General features: G+C 40.7%; 2 protein-coding genes across 3 annotated transcripts; one reads left to right on the top strand and one right to left on the bottom strand.

Moving 5' to 3' along the window:
- Positions 1–10,449: 10,449 nt before the first annotated feature.
- Positions 10,450–18,701, top strand: LOC119901371 (glomulin-like). Its single transcript, XM_038716998.1, has 18 exons — positions 10,450–10,488; positions 10,797–10,922; positions 11,985–12,095; positions 13,125–13,233; positions 13,450–13,699; positions 15,488–15,578; positions 15,672–15,838; positions 15,962–16,015; positions 16,107–16,137; positions 16,231–16,320; positions 16,694–16,735; positions 16,831–16,904; positions 17,180–17,264; positions 17,411–17,520; positions 17,996–18,059; positions 18,151–18,286; positions 18,400–18,494; positions 18,584–18,701. Exons 1-18 carry the CDS (start codon positions 10,450–10,452, stop codon positions 18,677–18,679), a joined length of 1,770 nt encoding a protein of 589 aa, XP_038572926.1. The 3' UTR covers positions 18,680–18,701.
- Positions 18,702–18,721: 20 nt separating this feature from the next.
- On the bottom strand, positions 18,722–20,350 carry LOC119901208 (uncharacterized protein C1orf146-like). 2 transcript variants are annotated; one of them, XM_038716768.1, is made up of 5 exons: positions 20,164–20,350; positions 19,859–19,952; positions 19,400–19,541; positions 19,145–19,223; positions 18,722–19,054 (listed from the first exon to the last, which is right to left on the bottom strand). In XM_038716768.1, exons 1-5 carry the CDS (start codon positions 20,227–20,229, stop codon positions 18,947–18,949), a joined length of 489 nt encoding a protein of 162 aa, XP_038572696.1. In that variant the 5' UTR covers positions 20,230–20,350; the 3' UTR covers positions 18,722–18,946. The 2 variants fall into 2 exon arrangements, with proteins under 2 accessions (XP_038572696.1, XP_038572695.1); XM_038716767.1 differs by having other exon boundaries at positions 19,400–19,571; positions 20,164–20,347.
- Positions 20,351–20,539: the final 189 nt, after the last annotated feature.

Raw genomic sequence — 20,539 nt, 5'->3', positions numbered from 1 at the left:
ATTCAAATTCCTCTTATTGTAGCCATTTTATCCAGTCTTTGCTATCCACTTGGCTGATGTACTGTCTTGTTTTGTTCTTGTTAATTTTGTATTTCATTGCTGGTTGTCTTATTTGTCTTGTTACATGTGACTAGAGAAGTGCTCGATAAATTAAGTTTGTCATAATTACTAAACTGCTACCACTGCTAATAATTGTAAAAGTGATTTTAGCCTTTATTTTAAGTCCAACATAATATGGCACATTCATGCAGGCCGTTGCAGGTGTGTGTGCGTGGAGGTGGGGGGTGGACAGTGTTGTTGTTTTCAGTTAGAAGGCCTGTTTTTAATGGCGTGTCCCAAGGTGTTTGTACACCAGTGACATCAGAAAACGGTGGAGGCCAAATGACAGCCGACATTTTTCTCCGGCCACCTTGAAAGCTTTCCATTAGCCGGGCTCTGTTCGGGTCTGGGGCCCTGAACAGCATGAGTCCATAGAGGACTGGTGGTGGTGTGTGTGTGTGTGTGTGTGTGTGTGTCTGTCTGGGACGGGGACCCACAGGTTTGATGAAAGAGGGGGGTGGTAAGTCTGTCCGCTCATTTAAAGACATGTTTATCCGGTTCATTTAGCATTACATATCACTAGACAATTTGGATGTGAGCTGTCACTCAGGACCAAAAAGGCTGCTCGGCCGCCGCTCAGCAGCACTCGTGTCTGTGTCACAGTCCCCTGCTCTGTGGGTGGTTTTACACATATCATTTTATATTTGGTAACTGTACAAAAAGAGCCTGTGTTCCATCCTCTTACTGCTTCTGCTCCTAGAACACGTTCTCGCCTTGTTGGCCTGGTTTCGTGTTTTCTCTGAAGCCATGTCTAATAACATATGAATCCTGAAGGTGACATTAAAAGGATCCACTCTGGCTAAAAGCCTTGATAACAAAAGATTCTCTTGTCTTCAGGGGAAAGAAAACACATGAAAAGGGAATCTTTGGAACACGAGACCAAAAAAAAATAAATAGAGCTTAGCCTTTTAGTGTGTAGTTAATATTCTTGTTCACTTGTAAAAGGTTTTACATTGCTGAGTATTCGATGTGGGGAATGTAAAGCTGTGGGATTTATGCGAAAACCCTGGCTTACTATACAGTTAATGCAATAATAAGACTGTGCTGTTAATTGTGCAATAAAATAGTAGAAGCAACACTCTTCAAACTGAAGATTGGACCTCAGTAGTTTTTTGGTAATAAAAAATAATGTCTAAGGTGACTTAGTTCTTGTGATGTCACACGCGTGTATTTTATCAAATGAAAAGGCGGGTTGGACATGTTTATATGTCTCAAAATAAGGTTCTGAAAAAGTATAATTTTGATCTATGCTTTAATTTACAAACGAGCCCTTAATACACTAGGCCTATGTGTGATATTCTGCAAAACTGATTTAAATTATCCTACCACTCAAAAGTGCAAAACAAATGTAAATCACAATATACTTGCAGCACCCAAAAAACATTATCACCCGCCTTGGAAGATTTTTTATTTGATTGTTGTACAATATCAAAGTAGATCAATGTGGCTTCTTTGAAACTGTGTAAGTGAAAACAGGTCTCTACAAACTCATCTAAATTCATTACAAATATAAAATACATGTTTGCGCACCCTTTAATAGGACACATCTGCTTCACTGGTACAGTCATTTGTGGAAGCCACACAAGTAGTTAAATGGAGATCACCCGCGTGTAGCCAAGGAGGTTTAAAATTTATACAGTAATGCCTGTATCTGGAAGGTCCACTTGGTGAGTCAGTATTGTGGCTAAACCTACACCCTGAAGACAAAGGAACAGTAAATCCCACTACGCAAGAAAGGCTTAAAAACCACCCTGTATCCACAAGTTCAATATCCCGGAGTGGCCAAATCAGATCAGAGTCCAGATATCAATTCAACTGACAATTTGTGGCTGGACTTGAAAAGGCTGCTCAGGCACATTCCTTTCTGCACCCTGACAGAGCTGGAGCAGTTTAGCAAAGAAGAATGGGAGAAATGTGCAGCGTCCAGATGTGCAAAGCTGATCGACACCTATCCACAAAGACTGAAGGCTCCCTAAGATCTATCTACTACATACTGACTTGGAGCTAGGGAATGCTTATGCAAACATGCATTTTGTATTTGTAATTCCTTTAAACCCCCGTTTTCTACTCTGACTTTCGTGTCACGTTCGTGTCAGAAAGCCACATTTAGCCACATTGATTCAGTGTTGTAAAATAATAAAACATGAAAACTTCCAAATGAATGAGAGAATGCCTTTCTGGGGACTCTATGCATAAATAAACAAACCGTGTAGTGTACAACCCACTGTTGTGTAGACAAAATGTTAATTAAGTAGTGAGATGCGTTACAACAGAGAAGTTTAGTGCCTCTGTCAGATGAACACACAAAACCTCTTTCAGCCTATACTATCTATGCAAACAGCACATGATTTGTGAGTGAGAATGGCAGCACAAGATGTTACTGTGTGATACAGTCGTCCCCTTAACCAGGCCTGATTGCAGCTATGAATCTTTCTAAAAAATTCATAAGCTCCATTTCACCAATGACCAAACCAAGCATGTGCCTGTATCCAAATAGGAAAGAGAGAGCGAGGCGAGGAGGATCCATAAGAGGAGCCTGCAGCCAGAGGAAAGGAGTACAAAATGACAAAGATTTATTCTCAGCCATGATCAAATATTTATGCTGAGGCATTCAAGTAAAGTTACTTTTTGTGTTCTGATTTAATGAATGATTTGAGCAGTGGCAGTGCTGGGAGGCACAGATGTTAGGTTTGCTGAAGCCTGCACTAATGCCCATTCAGGGGTCTGTGTGGTCATGTGTCAGACTGCAGCAGGATCAAAGCAGAGTAATGCCATTGTGGCGATCACGGCATAGAAGAGTAGGATGGTAAGTACTTCCACAGCCCCTGAGGTCTAAACTGGGCCTTGGCCGGGGAAGACGAAGCGAGAAAGGGAGGGGGGGAATAATTACTACATTAATATGTTTTAATAACATTTTTAGTTGATTCCCTCCTATTTTTTTTCATGGATTAAAGGTTCCCCTATCAAAATAAAAGGTGAATTATTAGCCCACCTATCTCATAGCATAGCATAGCATTAACCCAACATCTCTAGATCTTTTTATCCCATGCCAGTATATTGCCAATCACTCCATTAGAGAAGAGCCACTTTACAATAGGCCTGCACACGGTGGGATTGATCCAAAATGACAAAGCCACAGTCAAAGGAAATGGATCCCGGCAGTGCAGAGACTCTCCCATTCTCCCTCTGGCATCCTCTAAAACATTAATGACCCCAAGCTGAATCTGATCTGGCTTTCTTTACTCAGTGTTTTATCTTTACTCAGAACTATCCCACTGCTGTATAATATTCACTTAATCTCAGACAAAAATGCACTATTGATTAGTTGCTCTAAAATTAATTTAATTTTCATTATAAATTAGGCCAAATTGAAATGATAATAGGTTAAGTTATCTCAAAATAAACAAATTAGAATAATAACAAATAATACAGTATGTAAAAAAAAAAGAAAATTGACCTTCATCACCAGTAGTAAAAGTACAGATTCTATATAAAGTTGAAAAGTCTGTAAATTTAAAGAAGGGTCCAGATCAGATGACCTGAAAGAGGCCGTGAGTAGGCAGGAAGCGCCAGGAGACATCTTTGGCAGGTGAAATAGAAATCCTAACACTCGAGTGAACACTTAAACGGATAAAGGGAGTTGGGGAAAAAAAGGCTAAAAGCCTCCATCACTTCCAACAAGACATTGGTACCCCAAACACAGTGTGTCAGCATCTTTAAACACCGGAGAGAAGGGGAGATGACAAAATCGTTTTGACAGCCAGTTCACATGTAACATCTCCGATTCACCCACCTTGGGGAGTTGCTGGGCAGTTTTACCCCGCTACCGGGGGGAAACCAAGCCCCGTGTGTGGTACGAGAGTGGGTAGGGCCGAGCTTGTGCACTGCACCACGCGCCACTTATTGACCAGTCAGACAGGGTGTCAGTCTCCACAGCCCAGATATACAGCAGGCAAGCAGCAGTTATCTGTGTCTATTAAGGCATCCGCTCTGTGTGTATTGATTGGGAACAACTCAACACTGGGAATTGTCATCAAAATGCCGATTTACAAAAGGTTGAGCAGGCGGTGGAGAAGTCTGCATGGTCCAGGCAGTATGGATTTGTTGATGCAGTTCCCCCAGCGGCACTCGAAACCAGACAGATGCTACTGCACAGGAAAGACTGGGGCGTCCGACCTGGGCCTTTGTCTCACTTAGGGAGCTTTCACCTCATAATACACTGGTACATAAAGCAACTTTACGCCATGTTGAAAGATGTGAAAAAGACTGGACTACATTGCACGCTCACAGACTCCGACTGCACCCGCACAGCCCCTCCCTGCAATTGTTTGTTACAGGGGCAAAGCTTTTACAAAAGGGGGCCAAGGTCAAGATTTTCCCTTGTGAGACCACGATCTCCATTAGCTTTTAGTTCACTGGGGTACCTCTTTCCCAATAAAACATATTCTACTTCTAGACTCCACTTCCAGACTTGCACCATCGGCAAGAGAAGAAAAAGAAGAGATATGCTTAATGTAAATTTACCTCCACGTCTCCAGGACACAGAAGTCTCCACTTCCTCTGGTGGTATCTAGCCATGCAGATGGTTTCAGTTTTATCTGCTGAGCATATGAGATGTCTATCTCTGAGATCACTGCTGCCACCCCAGTTCAATACTTTTACATGGAAGACATTTTGATGTGTCACGGTAGGAAAAACAACTAATAAATACCCGAAGCTTTTGTTTCAGGTTCCTGGTACCGTGCATGCTGGGTCACTGTCATGGCTTTCTAGGACACTAGAACAGAGCCATCATTAACGTTATAACATTGGTGCTTTTCCTACAAGTCAAAATGTCCCCTGTGAAAAATAACTGTCAGTGGAACTTTATTCTGGTGAAAAAGCAAGTAAGTGGACCAGAATTTTTTTTTGAAAAATTTTGAAAAACCTCAGAAGCAACTTCCCTATCCAGAAACATATCCTTGTCACTCACTGACCGTTTTCATTGGAACTAGTTTAAAAAAAATTAAAACAGTCCACAAATCTGTGGATTATGAGTAATGTAAGCATTGTTTATAGAAAAACAACAATGTTGCTGAGTTTAGTGATTTTGTAATGCTTTTAAGCAAATGATGACTGGGAGAGGATTGCACGACGTCACCTTATTTACAGAAGAAGACAAAACATTTGCAGCAATCTGGCATTCCTCAGAGCCACAACTATATTGCAGCACAGAAGCCACTTAACCAGCATAGACACAGGTGAACCAGTTTACGGTAAGTAGACACTTAGCAAGGTGGCCAGATATTTGCATAGCAACAAACATCTACTGCTTGAACAAATGAGAAGGTTGAGACTGGCAAGCAATAAATTAGTGCACAGCCTTCAAAATCTACTCATCCATGAAAACACACCATACAGTATGGCAATGTAAGGTTCCTTCATCAGCAGGTCAGACAAGAAGTACTTAGTTTATTAAGTATTGGATTTCCATTTAGTGCTACTTTACACTTAAACTCCACTACAGTTCAGAGAGAAATATGATGCCTTTTAATTTGCTAGTGTGATATTGCTACTGAATCTGAATACTTCTTCCACTACTGCTTCTAGATATGTACACGTATAACTTAACATCCAGATGGCTTGATTGACAAAATACCATCCAGTGGTTTGTCTGTAATTTCTTCTTTCAGATTGAAGTTTTCAGTGTTCCATGAACAGCTTGTCGTCTGTGGCTTTTATTTATTTATGTATTTATTGTTTGTTGTGATTTGTGTAAATTTAACATTTCAATGCATTTTTTTTTAGATCAAACCTTAAAGCAGCAATCAAAAAGCAAATCTGGATTGTATTAAAAATATCATAAAATCAAATTCATCTGCCCAGCTCCGAAAACAGCGGTGAAGCTGAAGCAGCAGAGGCCCTAAACATGACAGTTTTTCTTGACATGCACAGCGGGGCCTTGGGCAGACAGGAAAGCTTGCAGCAGTCTGCGGAAGCCTCCGGGGGAAGCCGACTGGATAAATAGTTCACTTAGAACCTCTTGCTCTCTAAGAGGTCACCAAGGAAATATGGGATGGAAAGGGAGAATGGAGAGGCTTTCTCTCACTCTCAAAGGACTGCTGCCTGTTTGTATAAGAGACTGCTCCATAAATACTGTACTCCATCTGCTGCACAACTGAAATGATAGTCAGTCTTGTTGATTCCTGCTTTTTCTTCCAGTCAAAGAACAAACTAATGTCACTGTATCTTGTGTTCTATCGGGACATATCAACATGTAATAAACCTTCAGCTACATCTTCAAAAACACAAGTTGTACCTTCAAGTTTCATTACAGAAAAAATACATTTAAAACTTAGACTATGGTCCTGAACTCATCTACTGGAGTTGGAACGTATACAAGACCATCCTCTACACAACTTGTTACACAAGTGTGTTGTTGTAGTCCAGCAAATTAAATATAAATGGATATGTGATCTCAGTGACCTGAGATACATGTACGCCTCTGAACACTGTGGGCCGCTCCCCACATGCCTAAACAGCACACAGACTGTCATACAGTCTCTTCACCTGACCTGGAGATTGCTCAGGATATTCATTCATGGAAATGGATACTTCAGTCGGGGCTTCCAAACAAATTTACTTGCTGCTCTAAGATAAATTGCAAGTGTAAAGCTGCAGATTGTGTGTGATAGTGTGATTTCACACTGACACAATGATACAGGTTGCAGTGGCCACACGGTACGCCATTAGCCACTGCTGTACGTCATTTAATTATCAAACCAAATCCAAGAGAAGGTTCTGACAAATCATTTAAGCCAAGCCAAAAGTCTGTATACAACAAAGACAAATAATGCACATTTCAAAGTAATTAATTTCCTCCATGTTATACATGCAGTAGTAGAATTTTATGCTGTCTTCATTAATACGTTGACCACTACACTACATTTTTAACTGGGAGCTTATCTGGAAAAAGGAGATTCTGCAGATCTTTATCTGCACCAGTCAGGATTTAGTAACACTTGAATCAGAATCTGATGACAGTGAACCAGGTCAATGTTAATCAAACCTGATCAAAATGCACCCACATAGTTCTGTTGAAGCAGTAAATAAATAATACCTTTAAATGTTTTTTCAGCTTTAGAGCTTGGGCTTATTTACTGAATATCAATGTTGTAGAAATACTTGAGATTAGAAGCCACCAGGAGCCGTGAGTATATTTTGCTGATAAAGAAGAATGATCAATGCAGGACTTTTACTTATAATGGTATATGTTTACATTGTGGTATTTCTATTTTTACTTCCGTATAATATCTGAACACTTTCACCACTGCCTATGTAACAATGAGGTGCTGAATCCATCCTTTCATTCTGCAGTCACAGATATAGCGCTCCAAGCAAACAGTGCCCTCCTGAGTTAGAAAGGGATCACTGCTTTTACTCACTCATCAAGGCACTGGGATACTTTGTACTGAAAAATGTAACTCTGAAGCTTAACGAGTGTTTTTTTCTGGCATGTTTTCAGTATTTTGTAGTCATGACTATAAAAAAATAGAAAATCATTTTAGACCACAAACCATCGTTCAGATGTATGGGAGAACGGGTTAATTTGAGCCTGTGAGGAAGTTTAGCTACCCTTTGCTTCTTGGCAACCACAGACAAAACTGGTCACGTGATCACACATTTTTTAAGATCCATTTTATGCACACTGATGGAGAGAGAGGTCTGTTATATTCAAGGAGTTATGATTGTTGCGTCTAAGCAATTACAGACAAGTCTGACAAAATCTCACACATGTGCTAGTGCTTTAGGAAGTTACAGTATGAGACTGTACTGTTAGCGTGATGTTAGCATGCTGTGACACAAGTGTGTTAAATTGGCAGGGATGGGGTAGTTAGAGCCAGATGACCTCAGGGAAGTTGAGCAAACAATTTTACTGTAATTCTACATTGCATTCTTCATTTAATCACCAAAATTAATTTTAGACCAGAAGCCATCATGCCATGCTTCTCTAAACTGAAGACACACAGGGCTTCAACTCCTCTTTTGGATTAGGTAGTGGGAGAGGTACAGAATGGGAAGTCCATCCGTCAGGTGGCATGGGACATGAAGATCAACAGGATCACTTTAAAGTGATACTCATTCATTCACTCATTAAGCTGACGCTTTTATCCAAAGTGACTTACAATTGCTATACATGTCAGAGGTCGCACGCCTCTGGAGCAACTAGGGGTTAAGTGTCTTGCCCAAGGCCACATTGGCCGTTGCTGTGGTGGGAATTAAACCCGGGTCTCCCACACCAAGGACATGTGTCTTTTCCATTGCGCCATTCACATGAAACAACTAGGAGACATTTCAAAAATCTAGCTGGTTCAAGATCTAGGTGCAATGAAATTTTGTGAACTGGCATTTGACCTGGCACGACGAAATGACATTGACCCCGATGTGGCTCAATTTACCCCTCATTGGGGGCAACTTTTTTGGAAGGTCCAATTTTGAAAACGTTGAAGACATTACAGTCACGTCGTCACTTTAAAGATGCCTCAAGTAAAAACTGGCTCAATTTACCCCACTCTCCCCTAAATCAAAACTGAGGGTCCCATCTACGTATGGCTGCTTTCAAAGTAAAAAGTTTTTTTTATTTTAATCAGGAGCTTTCCAATGTCTTCCTCAGCAGACAGCGCATTCTCAGTTCAATGAACAAAATTGAATTATACATCATTTGTATTTTAATTTGATTTAAACAATTGTTTTACGTCAGCAATTGGAAGCATAGGAAGACATAAGCAGTATCATGAACACATACTGTACTGATCCTAGATATTATTTACTTTTGTATTTCCTGCACCCTGGGACCACTGTCAAAACAAAACCTCATCAGCCAGCAATTACGAATGACAAAATCAGTGACAAACATGGAGTGAGCAGCAGTCTGTACTGTGTTTGCTTTGTGGCTTTTGTCTAAGGCTTTCATCACACACCAATACAGAGAGCAAACCTGAGCGGCAGATGTCGGCTAAATCCGACTGTTCAAACATGCTTCTCTCCCTATTCATCTAAAATCAGGACTCGAGGTGCTCCCTTGCTGAAGCTGTCAGGCTGGGGCAGGAAGTCAGTGATTGTACTTCTATTATATAACACACACACACGCCAACGCCGAGGGGAAAAGATGATCCGAGGCTTTGAAGCCTTTGTGTTTGCACAGAGGAGCAATATGTTGTCATTAAGCAATCATGGAAAGGCATTTTTAATCCTTGTGCTTCCCTGTATAACAGGCTCTTCCATTTAATTATATAGAGAAGTCTGGAGCAGCCAGCATGTATCACAGGTGGATTAATTTGTCGAGTGTATTAGGTATAAATGTGCGGTCTAAAACCAAAGCTGATATAAAAATTCAACTTTATTGTCATTTAGGAGGCAGTACTTTTTGATGCTGACGAATTGTGCTGCGTCTTTCTACCCTTATTGATATAAATGGTGTATTAATGGCCAAACCACAAACTACAGCCTCAGTTCAACTAACACCTCTCCACACAATAACAAAAGCAGACATAATTGTCACGTTCAAGTCTATACAATATGATTTAAACACCATAGAGAAAACACAATACAACAATCTATAACACCTCAGCATGCTTTGAACAATGGCTAACAGTCTTGATTTGTGCTAAAACATAAAAAAAAACATTGGTATGTTCCTTTATTAAAAAGGGGAGATAATAACAAGGTAAGACAGCTGCATTCCACAGTTATCGTTTAGGGGGAAGCAGCAATCGTGAAAAGGGCTCTCGGCTGAAATGATAAGATCAGATTTTTCAGCCATATGAAAATGCATATGAATTGCTATTTTGATCACAGACTGTATGTAGCGGCATATCCCCACCTACAGGGCAGGAAATTAGGCAAATACTTCAGTGAGTGGATGTGTGGGTGGGTAACAGACCGTGCTAGATAAGAACAAACGCATTCAGTTACTTACTCACTGGAATATAAAACTATTTACAGAAGGGTCCCTTGTGTAATATATTTGGTGTCCTTCCAAAGTGTTACCAGCTCTGCAGTATTCATATAACAGAACTGAAAGTGTTATTCGACTGGATCCTTCTGGACGGTTCCACATTTTCTGTGCTCACACAGAAGTGCTCTGGTTTAATCCTATTACAAGTCATGCACAAAGGGAGATAAGAGGTTTATGTCTGAGTCCCCTACAGACTAAATCTCTCGCTCCCTCGAGACAACCTGGAGCTTCATTCGTTCATTTTGATACTGGTGCCAACACTGGTTCTTTTAGCCGCCACAGCCTCAGTTGTGTTGCGTTCAAAATAAAGACATATATTAGGATTGCCTGTGAGGGCTGAGGAGAAACTGATGATGAATGAAGATCAGGTGAATGAAATAATCCAGACATGGGTAAGTCAATATTTTATCACTGTAATACAATTTAGCTGAGGCAACCATACTCATTATCACCTGTCATAATGATGCAGTGACGTACGACCGTCAAGTGAGGGGACCTTGCACCTACTTTGATAAATTAGTTGCTGGCGTCAAAGTGAGGAAGAACTGGCACACTGGTGGCTCGGTCAGCCTTGTATCGTGCCATCATCTTCACCTATCAAAATTAAAAATAAAATATTTCAGGAGAAAAAAACTTGTTTCTCATGGTTTAAATATCTGGTGATAACTAACAGGTGTTTTGCCTCCGTCCTTGTATTTAGCGAGATACTCCAGAAGACGACCTGAAGCCAGAGGACTACCAGAAGTTCAAGAATTTGGGATGCGCCTGTCTCGCTGAGGGTGACAGCGCACAACTACTGAAATTCCTACAAGATGCGAAAAACCAGGTATTTCCCCTGCACCACCACCAGCACAACTGACAGAGACAGATATGCTCTATCCCTCTACCCTCACTACTAGTAGTCACGCCACACCGGTATGAAGTGACAGCGGATAGACAGTGTTAATCTGTCATACAGCAGTAAAAGCACATACACAGTCACAGAGCCTCCTGAGCAACAACAGCCACGTCGCCACTGAAGCGAACAGCGGCAGCCACTTTCATGCTACACAACTGTGCTGAACATTAACATGCAGCCACTGCTCTGTGCCTGCCAGCCTCTTGACCTGGAGGTGTGTGGGTTAGCAGATATTCAGTCAGATTTCTCGCTCCACTGATAACCCTCTTCAATAAGGCACTCCTCTAAGTGCCCTTGGTAGTCCCATCTCGCCAGCCTCACGCAGTTGTGTGTACCATACTTTTAGAAGCATGTGTCATTTCCTCCTCCTTCCACTCTCTGAGGCCAGAACAATCTCTCGGGGCTTCCAATGATTGATTGATGATTGATCAAATGAGGAAAACCCTGGCTTTGAACATGGGAATAAAACTTAAGACATGGAGGGAGATACAGGCAGTGTAGAGCAAAACAATTTCTATCATCGTGCATTTGTAGTTCAATTCAGTTCAAAAGGTATTGAATATTTTGATCATCTCAGCTTTTTAAAGCCAGAGCCATTTGCCAGGTGTTTATAATGCTAATAAAAACTGCGGTCATGTCCATGATGTAGTGTATGAGAATCTTTTACAGTTCAGTGTGGCTTGAACTTTAATTTTCAGTATGTCATTAGAGCCTCTTAAAATGTAGAGACAAAATAGGCAGTGTTCAGTAATAATTGATCAAATTCTAATTAGTGACTCCTACAACATATAAGTCACTTAGTTCACACTTTAAGCCACAGTTGGTATTCTATTCGGATGTGAGGCAAGTGTGAAACTGCAGTTGTTGTTGCATGCAACTGTTTATATAGCAATACGTGCAAATGGAAAGGAAGGGTCCGGCAAAAGTTCAGCAACAGGGTCTCTGTTTTTCTTGTTACTGATAATAATAATTTTTTTCTCTTGCACTTAGGGGATTGTGAAGTCTATGGGTTGTGTTCTCATGGCACCTCTTGTAAATGAAATACTTCGAAGAGAGAAGAATCTTGATCACTGCCAGGCCGCCATGACACATCTGACCAGGGTAAATCCAAACGGTTCATCTACACTGCTCAAACAAATTAAGGGAACACTTATTGATCATAGTATAACATCAAGTCAGTTAAACTTATGGGATATGAATCTGTCTAGTTAGGAAGCATAGACAATTGTGAATCAATGTCACTTGTTTGGTGTTACTGGTGGTGGCCACAGACAACTGCTCTCTCCTTATCTTTCCGGACTGACTGTTGTCTAGTTTTGTGTTTTGCTAGTGTCCTTGTCACTACTGGTAGCATGACACGGTACCTGCAGACCGTTCAGGTTGCACAGGTTCCTCCAGGATGGAGGAGACGGACTCACAGTCTCAACAGCATGGAGGAGATACTAGGAGACAGAGCATTAGACTAGTAGAGCTGGACAGGGCTGTAGAAGGGCATCAAACCAACAGCAGAACCAGTATCTGCTCCTTTGTCAGACCATATGCTGGTGCAGTGGGCCCTGGGTTCCTCCTGGTGCAGGACAATACCCGGCCTCATGTGGCCAGAGTGTGTATGCAGTTCCTGGATAATGAAGGCATTGATGCCACTGACTGGCCCTCGCCTTCCGCAGTCCTGAATCCAATTTAGAACTTCTAGGTCGTTTTGTATCGGTGCATCCGACGCCACCAACTCGTACCACAGACTGTCCAGGAACTCACTGATGCCCTGATCCAGGTCTGGGAGGACATCCCCCAGGACACCATCTGCCGTCTCATGAGGAGCATGCCCATATGCTGTCGGGAGCGCATACACACTACTGAGTCACATTATTAGTGATGAAAGTCACGCAAGTTGGATCAACCTGTGAGTTTTAGTCCAGCCCTCAATTGGTTGATGAGTTTTGGTTTCCATTAACCATTGCTACGTCATTTTGTTCCCAATTAATCATACAATGTACAGTGAAGATTTTGAACTTTTAACTATTTCGTTTATCGAGTTCTAATGTGTGATTTAACTGTTCCCTTAATTTTTTTGAGCAGTGTTAATAAATAGACACGCCTATACATTGGGTTAATATCTGTTCTGTTGTCTAGACCTGCAGCCCAAATGAACTCATGCATAGCTTGCTTGCACTAATTGAAGACATCGATCCAGGTGCCATTTCTGAGACCATCTTAGCACTTCTTCCACATCTTCAAAAAGGTAACCTACTCATACATCTTCAACCTCCAGAGAGAAAGTCATCACTCTCTATGACATCTGTAATTCTTGCATAATATATGAATAGAGTTAATCCATTATAATGCTTACTATTGCTAGATGTATTTATGGATGCTTTACTGTTAATCATGCAAATACAGTTAAAAAGAAAATCATGGTGTTTGGCTCCCCCCGCTGTACAAAATGTGTCCTGACAAGTGCTGCTTCAGCTGGAGGAGAGAAAGGCAGCCTGTGTGGGCTTGGCTCTGTGCGCCCTGCAGGAGCAGTTGACCCGGCTGCCTGTACCATACACCCAGCAGCAGGAGGAGGCTGATGAGCACGGCCTGTGTCGCTGCTGCAGCGCCTTGGCTGCGTTTACAAAGCCATTTATAGAGGAGGTGAAGAGGAAAAATGGAAACTATGCCACCACTTCTGAGCATGAGGAGCTGAAGACTGAGCTTCTCAAGTTGTAGGTTTCTGTCTGTCTTATTGTAATTTTTCAATGTACTTTTTCATTATTATTGTTTAAACTAGGGTCATTATTACCCATGTTTTAGAGTAGTTTTTTCCCCAGCTGAAGTAAAGAAAAGCTAACAAAATATTCAAATGTTATTCAAAATATTCAGATGTTTCCAAAGTGTTACAGTTTATCTCAGTCGCTTCAGTACATTTATCAGATCATCTTTAACAACAAGTGCATTTCTCAAAACTGTCGTGGAAACTGTATTGCTGGTGAGGCATTGAGCAAATAATTGAGTTACAACAAACTGTTGTCTTTGAAGAATTTATTAGAAAAAGAGAATGACAGAGATGTACTACAAAGAAAATCACCTGGACCAGAGACCTGCTGCATAAGGCAGCTTCAAACATCTGGCCCAGAGCAAAGGGATGCATAATCACTGACAAAGTCTAGATTTCTATGTTTTAGGGAACAGAGATGCTCTCTCAGCCTTAAATGAACATTCAAGGAGAGAAGAGGAATGGCAAGAAAGGAAAACACTTAGACAATCTCACAGCTCTGACCTAACCCTACATATGTGGACAGACTATTATATTGAATATAATAATTAACAAAGGTTAAGGATAGACACAATATATATGAACAATAATAGTAATAATAGAACGTGCATAAAATAATAAATGTAGGAAGAAACTATTTTCTGCTATTACAAAAGCAATTTGTTCAAACAGCATCACACAATGGATTGCCTGCATAAGCCTATAACCTGCTCAAAATCCTTAGTTTATCTTTCAAATATTTGTGCCAATGAACATGTCAGTACGAAAAGTCCTTGTGTCATTGCTGCTAAACAAGATAGTGAAAGTACTTAACCATGTTGTCAAACAGTGTATTCTCTGATGTAAACTATAGCTAAGACTTGGATGAAAATGATTGAAAATGCACATAGGTGTCATTTACGCTGGGGACAAGTTCTGAAATACAGCTGGCAGTTAAATAAATGAAAATGCTTTTAGAAAGGTTTATTTGCAAATTATAAAACATGCAATGCAATTAACATATAGAAGAAATAAACGTGCATTGGGGTGGTGATGGGACAGTGGATAAGACACATGCCTTTGGTGTGAGAGACTTTGGTGTAAGACCCGGGTTCGAATCCACTGTGAGACACAAGATACTTAACCCCTAGTTGCTCCAGAAGCGTGTGACCTCTGACGTACTTAGTAATTGTGAGTAGCTTTGGATAAAAGCGTCAGCTAAATGAAAAATTTAAATGTAATGCATTGTACAAAAAAAATAACTTAAGTAACTAATATCGCGTATCGTGATGTCTTGTGAGCTAAGTGTCTCTTCACACTCCTAATCTGAGCCCCTATGTCCCCACCACTTTTCAACACAAAGTGACGCACAAGGCATCCAGCATATTTTATATAATTTCAACAGAACAAAGTGACACATATGTATTTGGGGCACATTTGCACCTTGACTGTTTGTACTGTAATTTATTTTACCATTTCATTGCTCTTAGGCTGTTGGGCTACAGACTTACATAAAAAGTGACTAGATGATGTAGAGGTTGACCAAAAGGATTTGAGAATTTCACTGATGATCTAAAAATTGTACCAAAGCGACTGAGAAAAACTGTAATTCATGCAGTTGACAACAAAGAATTGATGTATGATGTGTTTAACACTTTGGCACTAGTTGCCTCGGCACTATACCTGGAGGTATAGCACTAATGAAAAAACAGTTGTAAAAGGCTACAGTTGTAAAAGGCTCAGTTGTGATTATCTGCAGCTGCATGAGGAGCTTGAGAGAGCCTTTGCTCGAGGCTGACCTGAACCGACACAGAAAATCCACACTGTGGCTCTTTGCAACAGAGATAATGGTAGGAGCAAGTTTTCTTGCAGTCGAACAGTGATGTTGCAGTGGGATTTCGTTCCTTTAACAACAACGTCACTGTGCTTCACTAACCCTACAGGTCACTCTACCTGCAATCAAACAGTCTCTCCCAGAGCTGCTGTTCTTCAGCTCTCTGAAGAAAAGCACCCAGACGGACAACAGTCAGTCAAAGGAGTCAAGAGCTTGTCTGGCTTACCTGCTGTTTGTCCAGCTCATGAGCATAGACAGCTTTCCAGCAGTATTCAGGTGAAATGATGAAAATCCGTAAATCTGGTCAGAGTGTTGATGCACATTCACTGACATACAGAACAGAAAGTGCTTAATTTTACTGTCCTGTTTTGACATCGTACCGTTTTCCTGCTCTTCCAGTCCTGTATTTGTTCTTCAGTGCAACATGGAATACATCAATCAGCTACTCAGTAGGTACGCTGTCAATATATTATGAACTGAATATAACTGTTGATTTAAAATTATTGATTTCTTAGGGTGATCTATAATCTTGTTTATTTGACAGCAAAAAGGAATCGCACTTGCTCAAAGGACTGGTAAGGCCACATCAACGTGCAGAAACATGATGGGGGGAAATAATGAAAGCAGAAAACGTCATATTTATTGGGCATCGTTTTATTTTTACTCAGGCACTGTATGCAAAAAGCTTGGAGAACGTGCAGGACAACAGCCTTCCAGTGAGTCTACTGGAACTGAAGGGCTTCTACAGCGTGCCACAGGTAAGACGAGCATGTCATCAGGCTGAGTTTTACAGTCGTAAAAGCTGCATTAAGAATTTTACTGTCACCTATCACAAAACGAGCACAGTTTACTTGCAGCGGTCTGGCAGGGTGTTCGTCAGTACCACTGAATCGCTTAATATCTGAATTACTTTGAGGTGATGAGTTTGGGTGTAGGATTAGGCTAAAATATAAAAACAAAAATATAATAATCATTTTAATCCAAATTAAAGCAATGAATCTCTACTGGTAATTCTACGAATACAATTATTATTGCCAGCATAGTGATCTCCAGATGTAGTTGATTAAAAATCAGTGAACTATCTTAGTGCTTTTGGCCAATTAGTGACTTGTGGTGCGCTGAAATTCACAGAACCTGCAGCAAATTCTTACTGACTGCCCGATGCAGCATTTGGTGAGTACACATGAGGAATGTGTTTTACATGCGCGATACTGTGAAACACATGAATTTGTTGAACTTTCTTTTTTGTGTGATTGCTGCTTCCCCAGAGAAAGTCAGGACTGCAGGTTTTCCAGCTCTTCATCAATAAATTAGATGCTGAAGCAAAGCACAAGTTCTTCAGGTGAGAGAATCATGAGTACTGTATTTGTGCTTTATATGCATGTGGTTCCTTAAAAAATCTTCCACTGTCAAATGTATTTAGTATCTACTACATCATTTTGTATATAGGTTATCTACGTTTCATATTTTGAACCCATTCTTCCTAGTTTAAACAGCTGTTGTATTCCACCCAATTATTTTTCTTTGCTGTTTTATTTTAGTATTGTCTGCAGCTACATCTTATCTTGTAGCCTACTGATCTGAAGTTTATTAACAAAAGTCATATTTCTGTTGCAGGTGCATGTTAAAAACCAGCAACCATGCAGGAGTAGAGAGTTATATAGTGAAAAACATCAAGAATCAAGTAGAATTTTCAATGGGGGTGAGATAAAATATGTGCATACATAACTCTGTCATAAGAATTGAGAAGATCCTGCCTTCTTATTTGACCTTACTTTTGATGGCTCTGGTGCTACTTGATCTGGTGATTTGATTTGAAGGTGTCTAATGTTGTTAACTCTCCTCCAGCCGGGTAATGCCAACAAATGGTTCCTGGGAGAGGAGTTCCTCTTGCTGCTGGGACTGGTGTTATATTTGCCACAAGGTGTTGAGACAGATTTGCTTAACAGTATGGACAGGTAAGGAACATGAACAACGGTTTCATGCACAGACTAAGCTGCTCATTTCTTAACTTTTAAGTCTACACTAGGCATAATCCATTAACTACACATAACATACATTTAATATTTCCCAAAGCACCACAGATGTTTTGTCAGCCTGAGAAGTCCCTTAGTGACATTGTGGACAGTCAGAAGTTTATCAAATGCTGCACACAGGAGCTTTTGTTTGGCTTCTTCACAAACCACATATATATTGTATACAAGAAATGCTCTAGCTATGTATCTCTGGTGTGTTTTGGTATGTTAAGAGTCTATCGATCTATCTGCCACTAAAATGAAGACTACATTTCATGACATACTGAGCTAAATTAATGTAGATTTAGATGTAAAAATATGTGACGCAATCAATTTCAAATTGTGAGAAGAAACGTCAGAAGTGGGACACTTCGTCCACACTGAACCATTAAGCGATGACCTGTCTTTGTTTGTGCAGGATAATGGAGAGTCTGAATCTCCTACGCTATCTCCTTATCAGAGATAAAGAGCTGAAGAGCACTGTAAGTCAGTCTAATTCAACACGTTCGCTGCTCTTCTGCCAGTTAGCCTGGTTAATGTAGAAGGCTGATCATTTACCCCTCCGTCCTTCAGACAGGTGTGTGGGAAGAGATGTGCAGGATCAAAGACGAATACCTACAATTACTGCGTGTGTGTATCAGCATATCAAGAGCATATTATTCAGCTGAGCTGAAGGCACTGAGGGAGGATCAAAAGCTTAAAGCAAAAGGTAGGCAACAGCTGCTAATCTATGTAACAAAATGACATTGAAATAACCTTGCACAAATGGTGGTACAAAAGTCTGCTTTCACACTGTGAACTCTCTCTATTTTCCTCCCACAGAAGGTAGAGATGCTGCTAGATCTGCCAGATTAGTCAAAAGCATAACAGTGAAACATGAGGAAGTGTCCAATATGTCCCCAGAGGTCCAGCACCAGGTACAGAAACAGACTTTTTTTCTATTATCATTTTGATTTTGGCCTCCTATGGTACGTAGGAACAAGCTGACTGTTCTCATGTGTCTCAGGTGTTGCAGAGTGCTTTGGTGACATTTGACCTGATGGAGAGTATTATCGTCCGTATTGAAGAGATCACACAGGAAAAGCTGAAGATCCCAAACTAAACCAAGCCCGCTTGTGCTCAAGTGTCACTTCAGACCACTGGCTTATATTTCTACAAACAGTTTTATTTTAGTTTTTATTTGACCGATTAATAAGACATGCATTGGATAAATGTGAATTTTGCTAAAGTTATTGCAAACAATGAAAAAACAGAATAAACTGTGCTAACATACTGAAACACATATTTCACCTTTGCTTTTGTATATTCACCAAGGCTTGTACTGGTTAGCATCAAATAAAACTGAAAATGCTGGATCACCTGTTGAGCTTCAAAGAAAGTCTCTTAGCATCTCCCACACAGGACTGCTTTCAATGATGCGAGCCCGAGCCAAAGACATCCGGTCACGGATACTATCTACATGGGGCTTACTGGTGGCCTGCAAACAAATGAGGGAAGGAACAACGTGCATGTGTAATTTATTATCTAGAATGACCAAATAACTTTTGTGCACTGCCTTTATCTTTACCTTGGCAATTGTCAACATTCCTTTGACAATCTCGTCATTGTTTCGCACAGGCAGGATCCTGAGATTGCTGCCAAAGAATCTAAAAGAGAAAAATGCTCCCTCAATTATTGCATTATTACTACATTGCCTAATTGTTATTATTATTATTATCATCAAGTATGGCTACACAAATATAAATCTTAAAATTGCAATGCTGATGTCAGTCCTTGCTACATTAGTGCCAGCCAGGCAGAACAAGGGGGTAACCCTATCTACCTGTGTTGAATCACGGACATGATTTCCAAGTCCTCTTTGCCATTAAAGGGGGCGTGTAGAAGAATAAAACTGTTGCGGTGCACTTGCACAAACGTCTTTATCTTCTCAATGAGTCCAGATTCCTCAAATCGCACCGAGAGGTCTTGAGGGTCAACCAACAGAAATGCAATACCTAGGCAAGTAAGTTATTGATGTCACCCTTATTAAATTCAACACAAAATGGCATTGTTTACTGTCAGCTTACAACCCATTGCAGATAGGCTTACAAAGAACATGATCTGTGATGTCAAGTCCAGTTAATGATCCAGTGACAGCCTATCAAAAGTAGGAGCCCTTTGTTTGTGCAAAGTTAATGTTGCATTCTGGGTTCAAACATGTGCCGCAGGTGTATTGGATAACTACTTGTCCAGAGGGCTCTATGTGGCTGGTATTAAAGGTTATTATATAAAGCAGATATACCTGACAGGGGGAAAATAAAGGCCCCGGGCTCAACGCTGTCTGAAAATCGGATTCGGTGCTGTCGCGCGCTGAGCATCCTGTCTGTACCATGGTTCTGGGAAAATAAAGATTATAAATGAACGTAAGCAAGATACACTTAAAAGTCAAGCAAAATGTTTTAGTCAGAGTAATATTTTGCCCAATTTACGTTCATCTTCGCATACATTTTGCGTTTTTTGCTTGTGGAATTGGTTTAGCTAGATAGCTAGCAACTTCATTTAGGTAACTTAACCGCCAATCGAAACCAAACTCAACCCTTAACTTACCTGCAGTGACGTGCTGACTATAATCGTTGTTTTCCACGGAGGAGTCGTTCCTTGGTGTGTTGCCATTACCTACTGCTCACCGAAGGGCAGATTAATTGTGTAGTTGTGATAATGATACCCCCAAAATGATAATTTTTTGGCGCGTTGGACCAGTGTTGTCCCCACGGGGCATTCGCACGAGACGCACGAGCATCAATTAACAGGCAGCCACCAGAGGCCGCTGTGGTATTTTAGCAACGAGCTAATGAAATCCTTAATGAAGGCTCAAGGCATGTCTCAGCAAGCAAAAATCAGTGAGCGAATGTTAATGTCTTTTTTTGTGGGTTTCTCTTTTTTTCCCCTACACCTATGCCTTTCCTGCTATGACACCTCAAAC

The sequence above is a fragment of the Micropterus salmoides genome, unplaced genomic scaffold (assembly GCF_014851395.1).
Source record: "Micropterus salmoides isolate LMB-PRFRI ecotype aquatic unplaced genomic scaffold, ASM1485139v1 Ms_hic_scaffold_13, whole genome shotgun sequence".
In the NCBI taxonomy this organism is placed as follows: domain Eukaryota; kingdom Metazoa; phylum Chordata; class Actinopteri; order Centrarchiformes; family Centrarchidae; genus Micropterus; species Micropterus salmoides.
The sequence above is the reverse complement of the archived record's forward strand: the minus strand, read 5'-3'. Positions and strand labels throughout refer to the sequence as shown.